This window comes from Cervus canadensis, chromosome 6, assembly GCF_019320065.1.
Source record: "Cervus canadensis isolate Bull #8, Minnesota chromosome 6, ASM1932006v1, whole genome shotgun sequence".
Classification (NCBI taxonomy): domain Eukaryota; kingdom Metazoa; phylum Chordata; class Mammalia; order Artiodactyla; family Cervidae; genus Cervus; species Cervus canadensis.
In genome coordinates, this window is record NC_057391.1 from 86,690,337 (window position 1) to 86,705,123 (window position 14,787).

At 43.1% G+C, this 14,787-nt stretch overlaps 1 protein-coding gene across 3 annotated transcripts in view; it reads left to right on the forward strand.

The window, feature by feature from the left end:
• The window catches only part of TSHR (thyroid stimulating hormone receptor), a 159,881-nt gene that overhangs the window by 86,880 nt on the left and 58,214 nt on the right, over positions 1 to 14,787 (forward strand). For 2 of the 3 annotated variants that reach the window (XM_043472691.1, XM_043472692.1), the window contains 3 exons: positions 7,840 to 7,914; positions 10,552 to 10,626; positions 11,989 to 12,066. In XM_043472691.1, the coding sequence (XP_043328626.1) occupies positions 7,840 to 7,914; positions 10,552 to 10,626; positions 11,989 to 12,066 (228 nt within the window). The remainder of the gene's footprint in view (positions 1 to 7,839; positions 7,915 to 10,551; positions 10,627 to 11,988; positions 12,067 to 14,787) is intronic. The other variant, XM_043472693.1, reaches the window with a different exon arrangement.

Here is a 14,787-nt window from a genome sequence, read left to right on the forward strand (position 1 = left end):
AGTAAAACCTCAAAAGATTCCACTACCAATTCTCAAGTGTTTGTCTCCATAGAAGTCTTTGCTAAGACACACAAGATTTCGTTAAACTGAGGAGCTACATTCATCCACGGCCCCTTTTTGATTGATAATTTTGGGGATCCAGATTATAAGAGCTGGTTTCTAGAACATAAGAGCTGGTTTATAGAACATGGATCAGAATTTCTGTTAATGATTAAATTCTTAACTTGTTTTCACTCTCAGTTTATGTTAATTCATCCTAATTTTCACTTCCATGGCAGAAGTCCTCTTCTTGAATTGTCATTTCTATTACTGCTGTGTTGTAGACTCAGGTTGGATCCCTGCCTCAGGAAGATCCCCTGGAGGAGGAAACGACAACCCACTCCAGTATTCTTGCCTGGAAAACTCCATGGATGAGGACCCTGGCGGACTACAGTCCATGGGGTCACAAAAGAGTTGGACAGGACTGAGCGACTGAGCATGCACACACACTACCACACAACATCAATCAATACACGTCACACTCTGTTTTTATTTCTGTGGCACCTTACAAGCTATAAAAAGTTGTATATACATAATCACATTATATTCTTTTAAGCAGCCCTGTATTATGAAACATTAACTCTTTTCTTGATGAAGAACAAAAATACTTATCATCTATAAATAATGTTCTAGACATTATGCTGAACATTTATGGATTTTTTAACCTTCAAAAACCCTGTGAAGTAGAGATTATCATTTGTATCATTTACTTCAGAAAAACATAAATGTAGAGAAGCTAAACACGTTATCCTAGGTCACACAGTTACTAAGGAAGAGGGCCAGAATCTTTACATCGTTAAGTATCTGCCTCAAACATTCTTTCCCTGCACACGACAGTCTGCTTCCTTCGAGAACTCTGAGGCTCACCTTCGTTCCTTCATATGGCTGAGTAATATGGCTAGTGGGAAGCTTCCCAGGGAGCTCAGTCCGGTGCTCTGTGTTGACCTAGAGGGGTGGGGTGGGGAGGGTGGGAAGGCGTCCAAGAGGGAGGGGATGTATGTATGCACAGAGCCGATCCACTGTCTTCTGTAGCAGAAACTAACACGACATTGTAAAGCAGCTATATCCCAATAAATATAAATAAACAAACATGAAATCTGGGGGAAAAAAAGAATATTGAGGCCCAGAAAGTCGTCTCCAGCTATGTTAGGTTAGCATACATTATTAGATCAACCATCAGTCTGAAAACAACTAGAGGAACTAGAAAAAAAAAAGCTGTTTAAAGGGATTTGAATGTTATGAAGGGAGTAAGAACTTAAGGGGAGAGACGGAGATCCCCAACATAGCACTCGATCGTTTTCCTCTTGAAGTACTTTCTGAATTGTAAACAACATATGAGGGGTTGGGAAAATGACTAGAGGTTTAGGCAGTATCTTAGGGCTAGGGAAATATTAATAAATGCTTATCACAAAATGTTACTTTGAAATTAATTTACCTAATTCTTAGTCCCCATTTTTGCATCAGTAGAGTACAGCCTTTAAAGTATTTAACAAAATTCTAGCTTTGCCAATATATTCACATCTTGTTTTTAAAGTAGTTAATTACTTACTACTTCCTAATACCTCTCAAAGCACACAGTAAAGTTGCCCTGATAATGTCCAGTAATTATTTAATTTTAATGAATCTCTCCACACTCTAATAACTAGAGAGAGCAAATTTAGTCAGAGAGGCTTGCCTTCAATTTTTTCCAAACCCACTGCCACTTAAAAGCAGACTACAAAAACAAACAAACAAAAAACCCTGAATATCAAATTTAAGTTGATAAGGATCTGGGACTGGCTAAGAACTAGGTTTTTGGCCTATATTCTCATTCAATCTCTTGTTTTAAACAACACAATCTTACATATTGTTCAGTCACTAAGGCATGCCCTACTCTTTGTGACTCCATGGACTGCAGCATGCCAGGCCTCCCTGTCCTTCACCATCGCCCGGAGCTTACTTAAACTCATGTCCATTGAGTCAGTGAGGCCATCTAACCATCTCATCCTCTGTCATCCCCTTCTCCTCCCGCCTCAGTCTTTCCCAGCATAAAGGTTTTTTCCAATGAGTCAGCTCTTCACATCAGGTGGACAAAGTATTGGAGCTTCAGCTTCAGCATCTGTCCTTCCAATGAATATTCAGGGTTGATTTCCTTTAGGATTGACTGGTTGGATCTCCTTGCTGTTCAAGGGACTGTCACTGTATTTAAATTTCTTTCAAGTCCAGCCCTGCTGACTGGAGCAGTTCTCCTAAGTTTCTTTAGCTCAGCCTCCATGCTGAGTGAGAGTCTGAAGCTTTCCTATTACCCTTGGCCACATCTAACTTTGCAAGTGAAATGCCAGCTCGACTTTATTGTTGCCCTCAATTCTTTCCCAGCTTGGCCTGCTTTTCATTCATGGACTGGAGATGTTTAGGGTGCGGGTAAATATCTCTAAGGCTGAGGATCACAGTCAAATGCTGGTAACTAATACCTAGTGAATAATCAAGGTGGGGAGCGGGGATAGGACAATGGAAGAATATCAGTAGTTGGAAAAATTTCCTTCATAGGAGGGTTTAAGCTTTCCTTTCCCCCCCTTTGGCTGCTCCCCCACCCCAATCTGAGAACTCCCTCCCCTCTTTCACCTTGCAAATTTCCCTTGTTCTTTGGGTTTGGACTGTGTACTAAGTACCTGCCATAATGCCAACTTCTCTGTTTTGGCTCTTAGTGAGAATTAACAAATATTTCTCAGAAAAAGAAGAAAATAAAAACCCAGAATCTAGACATATGGTTGGTGGTAGTTTCCGACTCTTACAACCCCATGCAACCAGGCTCCTCTGTCCAGAAGATTTCCCAGGCAAGAATAGTGGAGTGGGTTGCCATTTTTTCTCCAGGGGATCTTCCTGACCCAGAAATCTAACCCACATCTTCTGCATTGACAGGCAGATTCTTTACCGCTGAGCCACCAGGGAAGCCCTAGATATATGGTTAAATGAACCTAACCTAGTGCTACATTATTAATCTGCTATCTTGTGAAAACACTGCATACTGAGCATAATGTTAGAATTTTCATTTAAATGTCCATTTATTTGAAATCCAATGAAAGAAAATTAATCCGCAATGGCCATTTATATTTCTTTTAAGGTCTGGTTGATGATTTCTTATAAACATCATTAAAAAAAAAAAAAAAGGAAAAAGAAAGAGCTGTATTTGGAATTAGAATTCCTATTTTAAGGCCCAGAATTGCCTCTAACTGTGTGACAGGAGCTCAGTCACTTAATCTTTCTACGCGTCTCCATCGTTTTTATCTACAAAATAAGGATGATGTTACCTGCTTCACTTAAGTCTTCTATTCCCTCACTGGTAGAAACTTTCTGAGTAATAAGTATACCCAATGTCTTTTTGCCTTTTAATCTTCCAACACTAGGTTTTTCTTTTCTTTTTTTAACTTTTTATTTTGTATAGGAGTATAGCCGATTAACCAACAATGTTGTGATAGTTTCAGGTGAAAAACAAAGGGACTCAGCCACACATGTACGTGTATCCATTCTCCTCCAACGGCCCCTCCCATCCAGGCTGCCAGGTAACACTGAACAGACTTCCCTGCTCTACAGTAGGCCCTTGTTCTAATCAATAAGCTTCAAGATCCTCAAACATTTCCCCGACGCAGCTAAATTACCCCTTTTTGTAAAAGAGTATAATTGAAGATTTAAGCAGACTATTTGGCACTGCGTTTTAAAATTTTTTATATGGAATATATATTGCTTTGTTTTGCTCTTTTAAAATTTGTGTTTTTTTTTGTCTTTTTTGCATGCCTTTTATTATATTTTTTCTTTAATTGAACAAGACAAAATAAAAAGTGAAAGTCACAAAATCCTAGCCTAACACCTCTCAGAGATGACCACGACTAACTGTTTGCTCTGTATTTTAACAATTTTATGCATGCTTATTGTGTGAGTTTGGGTAGGCTAATTACTGTAGGAAATAGACAAAATTAAAACTGTGTAAACCCCTGCGGTAACTGAGGGGTACTTCTTGCTCACGGACAGTACCGGGTGGGGAGCAGGCGGCAGGGCGGCCCTCCTCCCTGCAGTCACGCAGGGATCCAGGCTGTTGGTCCAGAGGCACTGACATCTTCAGTCGTTCACACTCACGCTGCAGGGCTGTTGTATCCCACTGCGCTGCAGTTACATGTAGATTGCCTTCCTCTTGGTTCCCCGGCTTCCTGGAAGCATAGCTAGCCTCCTGCATGCTTGGGCCATAATTGCAGATTCAAATTCACCCTCACAGGCGTTCTTGGAACTCACTCAGATTTGTACTCCTATTTCACCCTTCTTCTCTTATCACATGCTTCTGGTACTTACCTCTACACTTCCCTTATTATTATTATTATTTTTTTTTTTGAAAAGTTAAACCAGCTGCATTCGCTTCTGACATCTGTCTTCATTTAGCTAAACTACTGGCAGTCCACACCCCACACCCCTTCCTTGCTTTAGCTGAGGTTTTATTTTTTTCTAGCTTTATTGAGGTATAATTGACGTATAACATTGTGGATGTTTAAGGTATACAGTGTGTTGATTTGATATACTCACATATTGCAAAATGATTCCCACCACAGCATGAATGAACACCTCCGCCCCATTACATCATGACCATTTCTTTTCGAGAACATTTAAGATCTCTAGTAGCAACTTTCAATGATATAACACAGTATTATTAGCTACAATCATCCTGCTATACACTGGATTCTCAGAATTTGCCAGTATTATAGCTGGAAGCTTGTACACTTTAGCCAGTATCTCCCCAGCCCCCTGCCCACAGCCCCATCGCAGCCCCGCTCTGAGTTTGGCATTTTTAGATTTCATATATAAATGATTTCATACAATGTCTATCTTTCCCTCAGCAGAAATTTTTAAAAAGTCATTTGTGAGGAAGTGTTAACTTACCTCAGAAAGCGGCTTCTTTTGCCCGGTGTTTTCTTTTGATATCTCTTGTCCATCTTTCCTTTCTTTTTTTCACTCCTACTGAAAAGCCCATCTCCTCTTTTGTGTCTCCCCCTCCTCGAGGCTTCTCCCACCTCTTTCTTCTCTTGCAGCCGCCATGTTGGTTGCCAGCCTCATTTAATCAGCTGTAGCCAACAGCAGTGTTTATTTTCCCTTAATTCTCGCTCTGCTTCTAAAGTGGATTCAGCTGGGCTACACTCGGTCATTGTGACATTCTCTTGGGATACTCACTTAAATTTGCTTGTTCAACAATAGTCACTCATGGAGCGGTTTTCCAGACTGCAAACCACACTCAGAGAGTTTTCAAACTCTTCTAACTAGTTTGCATTTGACTGACAGCAGTTCAACCCCTCCCGCCAAATGGAAAGCTCTGGCAAGGCGTTTATTGCTCCCCACGCAGAGCACCTTGACTCAGCAGAGTCTGATGGTCTTAGAGGGGCCCAGCGGGGGATGGCTAGGAGACTGTGCAGAGGGGGAGCCCGCAGTCCCAGTTTACCCAGCACAGAGGGAGTATCGGGGATACAGGACGTTTAGTTTCAAGTCAGAACAAAATTTAAACAGTCTGGTTTAAAGTGGGTCTTTCTCTGCAGGATCTTGGTTGGATAAAGATCATGACATGATAATTTAGGATTAGTGGGCACAATGGGAAGATGAGGTGAGGGTGTCTAACTGTTGAAGTGTTGATGGGTCTTTCAAGAAGTTCCCACAATGAACAATAAAGTTATTTTCCTGGACAAAATGATGCTAATGAAGAAAAGAGACCAGGAAGGTCACACTGATAGTAAACCGAGCTGGGAGATGGTTTCTGTTCTCAGAGTTAATGCCACTCTCTCTTTCCCAAGAGTCTGCCTCATGTTTGCTGTACTTCGTCAAATGTCAAACCTTGTGGGCTTTTTTCTTGTTTGTTTAATTTTTACAAACACTGCAGTACCTCCAACCCGAGGTCTCCAGCGTCTGCTCCAGCTTTCATTCTGCTCAGGTGAAAAACAGCAATAAAACCTACAGCTATAGAGCCTTTACTGTACACACATGAAACCTCATATAGACATTATTTATCCTCACAAGAGTCCCTAACATTGTCCCTGTTTTACAAATGAGGAAATTGCCCAAGGTCACATAGCTAGAAGTGGCAGGGCCAAGATTTGACCTCAGGTCCATCCGGTTATTCAGTAATAAAATAAAAAGGTAATAAAAAGGTGCAGATTACTGATCTATGCTACAACGCGGATGCGCCTCACAGATACTGTGCTAAATGAAAGAAAGCAGACACAGAAGCCTATGTATTTACGATTCCATTTATATGAAATGTCCAGATAAGGCAACTTTAGAAGTAGACAGATCAGTGGTTTCTAGGCAGAGGGCAGGGAGTGGGAATGGACTGCAAGTGTGCATATGATTACTTTTATCATTGATAGAAACGTTCTAAAACTGGATTGTGATGATGAATGCACAATTCTACAAGTTTACTAAAAATCATCTAATTGTATCAAATTGCAATGCATAAAATTATGGAAATTTTCCTTCAACAAAACTATTTTTAAAAAATCTAGAGGCCAGATTCTGTCTTCTAGTTGTTACCAGCAACCATTAGATGCAGGTTCCTTTAGGAATCAAGCCTAAGGTGCCATTCAGAAGGGGTCAGACTACAGGCCTTACTAAGTTTTCTTACCTTCTTCATGTAAGCCTCGGGAGGGCCTTTAAACTCAACCAATTTACACATGTTGAATACATTTACTTCTATTAATACCAATGAGAACCTATTTCTAACAGGCACTGATTTCACTGATACTAGCTGTGCATTTTGATAGCATGTATATAAACCTAAGTAGATAAGTTAGAGACCTATAAGGTATTATCACATGTGCTGAAGCATTTAAAAAAACTGTGTAGGAAAATAGCTTCCCCGATGGCTCAGTGGGTAAAGAATCTACCTGCAAAGCGGGAGACACAGGAGACTCAGGTTTGATCCCAGGATTGTGGAGATCCCCTGGAGAAGGAAACAGCAACCCTCTCCAGTGTTCTTGCCTGAATAATCCCACAGACAGAGGAGCCTGGCGGGCTGCAGTCCACAGGATCACAGAAGCCTCAGACACCCCTGAGCGACTAAGAACCCACAGGAAGATGAGGGCTTGCCTGGTGGCTCCGTGGTAAAGAATTCGGCTGCCAATGCCGGAGATGCGGGTTCGATCCCGCAGTCAGGAAGATCTCCTGAAGAAGGATGCGGCAGCCCACTCCAGTATTCTTGCCTGGAAAATCCCATGGACGGAGGAGCCTGGCATGCCATAACCCATGGGGTCGCAAAGAATTGGACACAACTTATCTATTAAACAACAACAGCAGGAAGATAAACCCAAGTGAACTATGGATACTCGTTACCTCTACTGCTTCTGAAATAGTAATGGACAGAGGAACCTCACCGATCTTATTCCTGTGCTGTTATCCATTATATAATCCATGCAATCCCCCGCTCCCCATGGCCAGGTTACTTGTTATTATCAATAGTAAAGATATCTGCCCTCAACAGACCACTGGAGAGAGTTTTAAACCTAAAAGGAAAAAAAGTCTCTGAGGCTATGGATAAGAGAAAGGTCACCCCCAAACTGAGATGGATCGAAGCTACGTTAATGATGGAAGGGGGCTGGACAGCCGTTGTGTCCCTGAGAGAAGCAAAAAGTAGCTTTTTATTGGTGGGACTGGTTCCTGGCAGAAAAAGTCCCCGGGCACCAAGGAAATATGTATTCTTCTCATGAACCTTTGTTAAACCTGATTAAGACTGTGTTATCTTTCATAAGAACAGAAATGACTATATTATAGTGACTATGTTTCTTGTGACTTTTACAGAGAGATTCGGAATACCAGAAGTTTAACTTACATAGACCCTGGCGCCCTAAAAGAGCTCCCCCTTCTAAAGTTCCTGTAAGTATTAACTCCTATCCCATCCTGCCCTTTTTTAAAAAAAGAGAATTATAGTGTGGGAATATCCCCAGGATAATGTGGAATTGGGTCATTTTAGCGGTGATTGGTTGGGTGGCCTGGGACACATCACATCCTGTGACTTACTCCCCACCTTTTCCCTTCAGGCAAGGCACCAGGTGAAGTGAGTCACATTTTTAAAACCTATTCAAGGGACTTTCCTGGTGGTCCAGCAGTTAAGAATCCACCCACCAATGCAGGGGACGTGGGTTCAATCCCTGGCCCGGGAAGATTCCTCCTGTCGCAGGGCAACTAAGCCCGTGCTCCACAACAAGAGAAGCCCCCAGAATGAGAAGCCTGCACACCGCAGCTCAAAGGAAGCCCACACACAGCAGCAAAGACCCAGTGCACACAGGCTGGGACCAGAGTCCCGCCCCAGGAGACAGGAGAGAGAACACGCCATCATGTACGCATGGTCTCTAAACGAACATACCCTCTGAGAGCCCACCAGTCAATTTTGTCAGGAAACGGGTATCGCAATATTAGACTGGCTGTTACCCCAGAACAAACCAAAAAAGGCGACACTAATCTCAGAGGTTGGGAGGGGCACTCAACAGAGAGAGAGAGAGCACTGTCTGCCTCGCGAGCAGGGACCACACGTTTCCGTCCTCTGCTGAACTTCACTGCCTAGCGCCTGCTGCCTGTCCACTCAGCAAAGCGTGCGCGGTGGGGGTGTGTGCACGCGCTCAGGTCCTCCGGGCACCCTCCCTTCTTGCCTCCTTTCTCGCTCACATGTGCTGTAAAAGATTAGAACGCAAAAACATTACAAAGAAAAAAAAAGTTAACCTTCGTCCCAATACCCAGAAATAATCACTATTCACATACTAGTTCATTGCCATCTAGGGACTTTAAATAAAAGTATATATCCAAATATATTTCATGAAATAAGTCTTCAAAGATGAGTAGAGGTTATCCAGGAGAAAGGGGGGGAGGGGGAGAAGAGAAATACAGGTGGGTGGAATAGCATGATAAAGACACAAAAGTGTGGAACCATGTGGCTTATTTGGGGGACGGAAAATAGTTCAGTGTTGAAGAGGTAGGGGTGGGCGATCCCAGGGGGACAGAAGAGGACGTGGTTGGGATATGCGGCTGACGGCGTATCTGGGAAGTAGTAAAAACCTGCTGAGCCACAAGGGAAGCCCAATAAAAACTTACAGCACAAGGCAATTGCTCCTGTGTGGACTCTGAGCTTCAATCCTTTAGTAACTCTTTGATTAGTAGACATCAGGTTCCCTAGTCTGCGCAAGGTTTGGTGGGGAACATGTTGGATAATAAAACGTTGTCCTTGCCTTCCAAGAAGCTGACCATTTTTTAAAGGAAGATTTATATATGGAATTTAAAAGTTCCTCCCCTAGAAGAATAGTGGGAAGTGACAAATGAGAGGTACATACCTTTATCTGGGGGTGCAGGTAATTAGAGGAACCATCAAAAAGAAGATGGACTCATTCGGAGTTTTGGAGAATAAAGAGATCTTGGTCCAAGTTCCTAAGATGGCATTTCCAGCCCTTTCCAATACTGTCCCCACTTAACTCTCAGGCTTTACCCCCCTGCTCTTCCATACGAACTGCTGTTGCAATTGAATGAGTTTATTTACCGTCCTTCAGATATACCTTATGGAATGTTACTTCTCTCCTTGGTTATTTGGAGCTTCCCATTTGCTTTTTTGAGACCTCAGGCTCCTGCTTCCTCTTCAAATCATGTGCCTTCCCCTCTAGGAATCAGGTCAGAATTTGCCTTAGAAAGGGCACCAGGGGGACTAAAGTTTTCCCTGCTGGAAGACTTTGTATAAAGGTTTACTGGTAGTGACGAGTTCTTAGCATGGCATGCCAAGGCTCTCAAACAAAGCGTAACTCCACTATCTGTGCTCTAGTAGCTACAACAACGTTAGACCAACTAAGTCTGGGAGGCATCAGGAGCCTGAGCTTTTATATTCATGCTGTTTTATGCACATTTTTATCTTGACATTTTGCCCTGATGATACAAGCTTTGGAGAGTGAAGACATTGTCTTTGACTGATTTCCTTCTTTGTTTAAACACATTTTTATGGTACTGCTGCCGTGGTATTCTCAAGAGGCTGCCATGGGAGTATCATCCTTGGTAAAATAACCAACACAATATAATGTAGAGTTTGCAAAAGGGAGCCTGGCTTGGAGTCAGTAATTAGACTGTCTTCCTGTTGCATCCTTCCCTTATTCCACCCTCCCTTTCCCCAACACATGCATCATATCCTCTAGTTAAAACAAAGTAATCACACAAACACACACACACACAACACAAAAAGAAACCTGAATTCCTATTTCTAGGAATCCCACTTGGTTCAAACAATCCCCAGATTTTCCTAAACAGAAGAGATGCATTGACACTGGTGGACTGGGTAGATTCTTGTACTTTGAGGAGCATCGTCCCATCCAAGGGCTGGAACTTGCCATGGTCTCTCAGATAATTGATGAAGGAGTTAGGATTTGATTCTAGTCTGGCATCAGAACACATACTTTCAGCTGTTACATTATTCTACTTCCTATGTGTTGACTTTCTTACCTTATTTCTATTCTTTTTTTTCTTCTTTTTCATGTACTGTAGTGGCATTTTCAACACTGGACTTAGAGAATTCCCCGACCTGACCAAAATCTATTCCACTGATGTATTCTTCATACTGTAAGTGTGCACACAGGCAATATTTGGCAGTATTTTACTTGTCGCTAACAAGAATTAGGGTGCAGCCATAGATGTTGGTTGGAACCAAGTGAAGCAGTTGTTTTAAGGAGGAAGCAGTGATCATTTGTGAAAAATGCCCTGATGAATGAAGTCAGGCAAGGACTGAGAAATGCCCGTTGGGTTTAGTAATGTGGGGCACTGTGATTCTGAAAAGTGGGACTCTGTGGGGGGGAGAAGTCTATTTGTAGTGAGCTCAAGAGAGATTCAGAAGGGGGAATTAGAGACAGTGAACTCTTTCCGGAAGTTTTACTATTAAAAAGAAGCAGAAAAATGCCTCAGAAGTTGGAGCACATGGAACAAGGAGAAAAGGGTCTTTTTTTTTTTTTTTTAATGGGAGAAACTATGGCATGTGTGTTTGCTGATGGAGGTGATTGAATAGAATGAAATTTGATGATATTGAGGATTCTTTATTTTTCACATAGCTTTTCAAACACTTTCCCATTTGTTATCATGTTTGCTCCTCTTAACCACCTTACAAGGCATAAAAGGAAGTTATAGTTGTTACACTATACAAATGAGGAAGCTGGGGAATAGAAAACCTAAGCGATTTGGTCTGAGGGGGGTCCCAGGAGCAGGTCATGAGTGGTCTCCAATCACTTCCTGGGACTTCTCATTGGGGACAAGTGCTCTTTTCCAAAACTCGTGACATAGTTAAGTGTCTTACTAGTTGTCCAGGCATGAAAGGACATATGCAGAGAGAGTTACAGGTTGAGTCTGTACTGTGGAGTCAGCAAAATATATCAGTAAAGTGATAGGATCCAAACTCTTGGGGTTTTGCTAGGGGAAAAAAAAAATGCCCATGCTCCTTTGCTGCAGAAGAGCTCTGTTCAAAATATAACCCATCTTCCAGCAACTAGAACATAGAAATGTTCTCCAGGAGCATCTGCCTGGCAGTGTTTTTCAAGCGAAGGACACTTTAATAATAATCGTGAAACCCATCGATCCCATCCTACCGACCCTTTTCGGGGGCTCCACACAGTGAGGAAACGAGTTGCTATGGAGAAAGTATTTGTCACGTGAGTCCTCCTCTTGCACATGAGGACTTTCAGGACCCTCAGCCCACACGCGAAGCTCACTAGCTCCCTGCCCAGGCGGGGCTCTGAGTGCCCGTCCACCTAGGTCAGCTCTCACCACCTCACCGGACCTCTGAGCCACCAGCAGCTAAGAAGAGTCAACAACACCTAAAAAGAAATAGGATAAAACGGAATAGTGTCAGGTTATATATTTAGGTGCATATTATACAGCAGAGCCCAGCTCCAGAGGTGCTTTTTTCCACCAAGTGTTTTTGTTCCTCTCTTGCAGTGAAATTACAGACAACCCTTACATGACTTCCATCCCTGCGAACGCTTTTCAGGGCCTGTGCAACGAAACCTTGACACTGTGAGTATGGCCAGTTCCACTCCTGCCAACCCTGGAATTTTTATCGGGGTCACTGTGATATTTCCGCAGGCCCTCCAAGAACCACACTACCACACGGTATGCTGCTGTTTGGTCTGCCGAGGGTTGCACACAGGTAAATGAGAGCGGCACCTTACGGAGCGGCGCTCTGCAGCTGACAGAGTGCTTTAGGCAGCAAGACTAAGAGGAGTCTCTTACAGAAGTGGTCCACACACTCTATCTCTGAATGGCCACTCGGGTTTTCTAGACCACATGGCCTTAGTGGCAACTGCTCACCTCTGCCATTGTAGGGCAAAAGCAGCCGTCCACAACACACAGACTAATGAGCAGAGCAGTCATGTTCCAACAATATTTTATTGACAAGAGCAGGCAGTGGGCCGGATTTGGCCTGCAGGCTGGCCTTATAATACAATATTCTGTATCCAGTATCTCCATTGAACAGAGGAAGAATCTGGGGTTAAAGCAAATTTAAGTGATTCTCCCAAGGTCCCTGAGCTAGAAAACGGTGCTCCTAATAAGGGCTTTTCATGCTTTGCACTCATAATTCAGCTGTGTCGTCACTAACTATTACTAAGCTCCTGTGATGGGATATTGAATAAAAAACATAGTCCTCTATATAATTTTTTCCAGAGTTTGAATGGGTTCTGCTCTTGAGTTGTTCAAAACGAAATGCTTTATCAGGGAAATTTGCAAGATGTTCTCAGGAAGGAGATCTAACAGAGGTATAAGAGATAAGTTAATTTCCCAGGCCATAAAGACTTCCCCTCTTTGGCCAAATTAACCACGAAGTAAAGTTGGGGCCTCGTCAAATGATCCGCAGCTGACTGGGCTCAGTACCACTGTTCACGCAGGCCCCGGGGGGTGTTTGGCATGGATTGTTATCCAGCTTCCTTTCTTGGGTCACACTGCATCTTCTTCATCAATGGATACCCACCTGATCCAGTTATCCTCCAGCAAAATTGATCCAAGGCTCCACACAACTCTGAAGGGCTATTTTGAAGCAGTCTCGGGCCAGCTGTCTTGACCCTGTTGAAGCTATCTCAACCTCTGGAACTCTACCCAAGAGTGGATCATTTCAGCTCATCCTTCTCCAAATGGGGGGAGAGCTTTCTTAAAGAAACAAGAGGCTCCTTAGCCACCATTTCATTTGACCACACAGCAAAGACTGGGGTTTAGCCTGCTCGGTCCCAAACCTCAAGGCCATTTGCATCTCCTGTAAAAGCTTCCCCTGTGCCATTGGCCACGCATCAGTTTCTTTACAGAATGTTACCTCAAGCTTTCGGTGTCTTTCTCTAAGGACGCTTATCACAAGCAGCCCTCTGCATCGGAGGCTGGCCTTTGTCTCACACACAGTATGGGGCCCGATAGGCATTTGATAAACCTCTGAATGAGGGAACTTCAACTTTCCTGAAATCTAGAAGCGGGGATGCCACGGCTGGTCCACTAGCTTTTCAGATGATTATTTCTACATTCCTGCAAAAGTCCTTGCTTCTTTGAAGCTCATGCTCAAAAACCTGTAAACACGAAAGGGTATGTGTCCAACAGCAAAATTTGTACCCATCTTCCTGGTAGGACAGAGTTTCAGTGAAAATTTGCCCCTTTGGTTCTTTCTTTACTATGTTTTTCTTCCTTCACTAATCTCCCTTTTTGAGACCTACGTGTCCAGTAAGATTGTTATTTAATCTTCTGAAATGTAACTCCAACAAAGAACATTTTTATTGTCTAGGTCTCTCAACAAATTCTGGAGAAACAGAAATGCCAAAATTAGGAGTTCTCACATCTTCATTCAAGATCTCTAGTTCAGAAAAAAAGTAATTTACCGATAAAAACGACTTAGCTTTTCCACCTCGGTGCTGAGCATCCCTGTGCATTGCAGCCCTCCCAGGACACCTTTGTAGATGGAATTAAACTCACCGTGTAACTGTTTCAAACAAAACAGACCAACAAACAGGATAACCTCTTGGTTCTCCACAACTCCCTAAGGTAAATCCAAGTTCTCAGGTCTCGGAAGACCTTTTAACACCGTCTTCTTGTGAGCGCCCACACTTCGCTGTGTTAAATGTCTAGTGACCCTGTGCTCCCAGCAACCTCTTGATGAGGTATCAATTGATCAGACTTTGACAGACAAGGAAAACTGAGGATAACTGAGGTTGAGAGGTTCTCAGGATCACCTACTGTGAAGTGACAGGCCCAGGTCTCATTCCAAATGTGCAGTCTCCTGTGTGCTTCTTGCTGTGTTTCCAGAGTTCACAGGAGGCAGACTACAGTCATTTCCAGGCTCCCCTAAATCACCCCAGCTGTGCCTGACTGTGGTCCTGGCCGGCTTCTCTCATCTCCAGCCGATAGCTCCCAGGAAGCCCCTGCTGCAGCCCTGTGTAGACCAGACCTCCCAAGGCTCTGTGCCCCTTTGGTGGGTGGGAAGAACTGCTTTTGAATTCACAAAACCTGATTCTGGACAGCTGTGCCTCAGTGCGGCTTTGGTAGATCACCTCCACCTCTCAATAACCTGACTAGGAAATATAGACAATGCTTTAGTCCAGCCCTCGGAATCCCTGTATAAATTAATTAATTGCAGCAACACAGCAGCAAGTTAAAAACATTAAAATTTCCCCAAAGCCCAAGGTCTATCTACTTTCTTAGATTTGTTTTTAAAGTTCAATTTAATTCAGCTCTCAACCATTTAATTAAGCATTTAATCTGTGG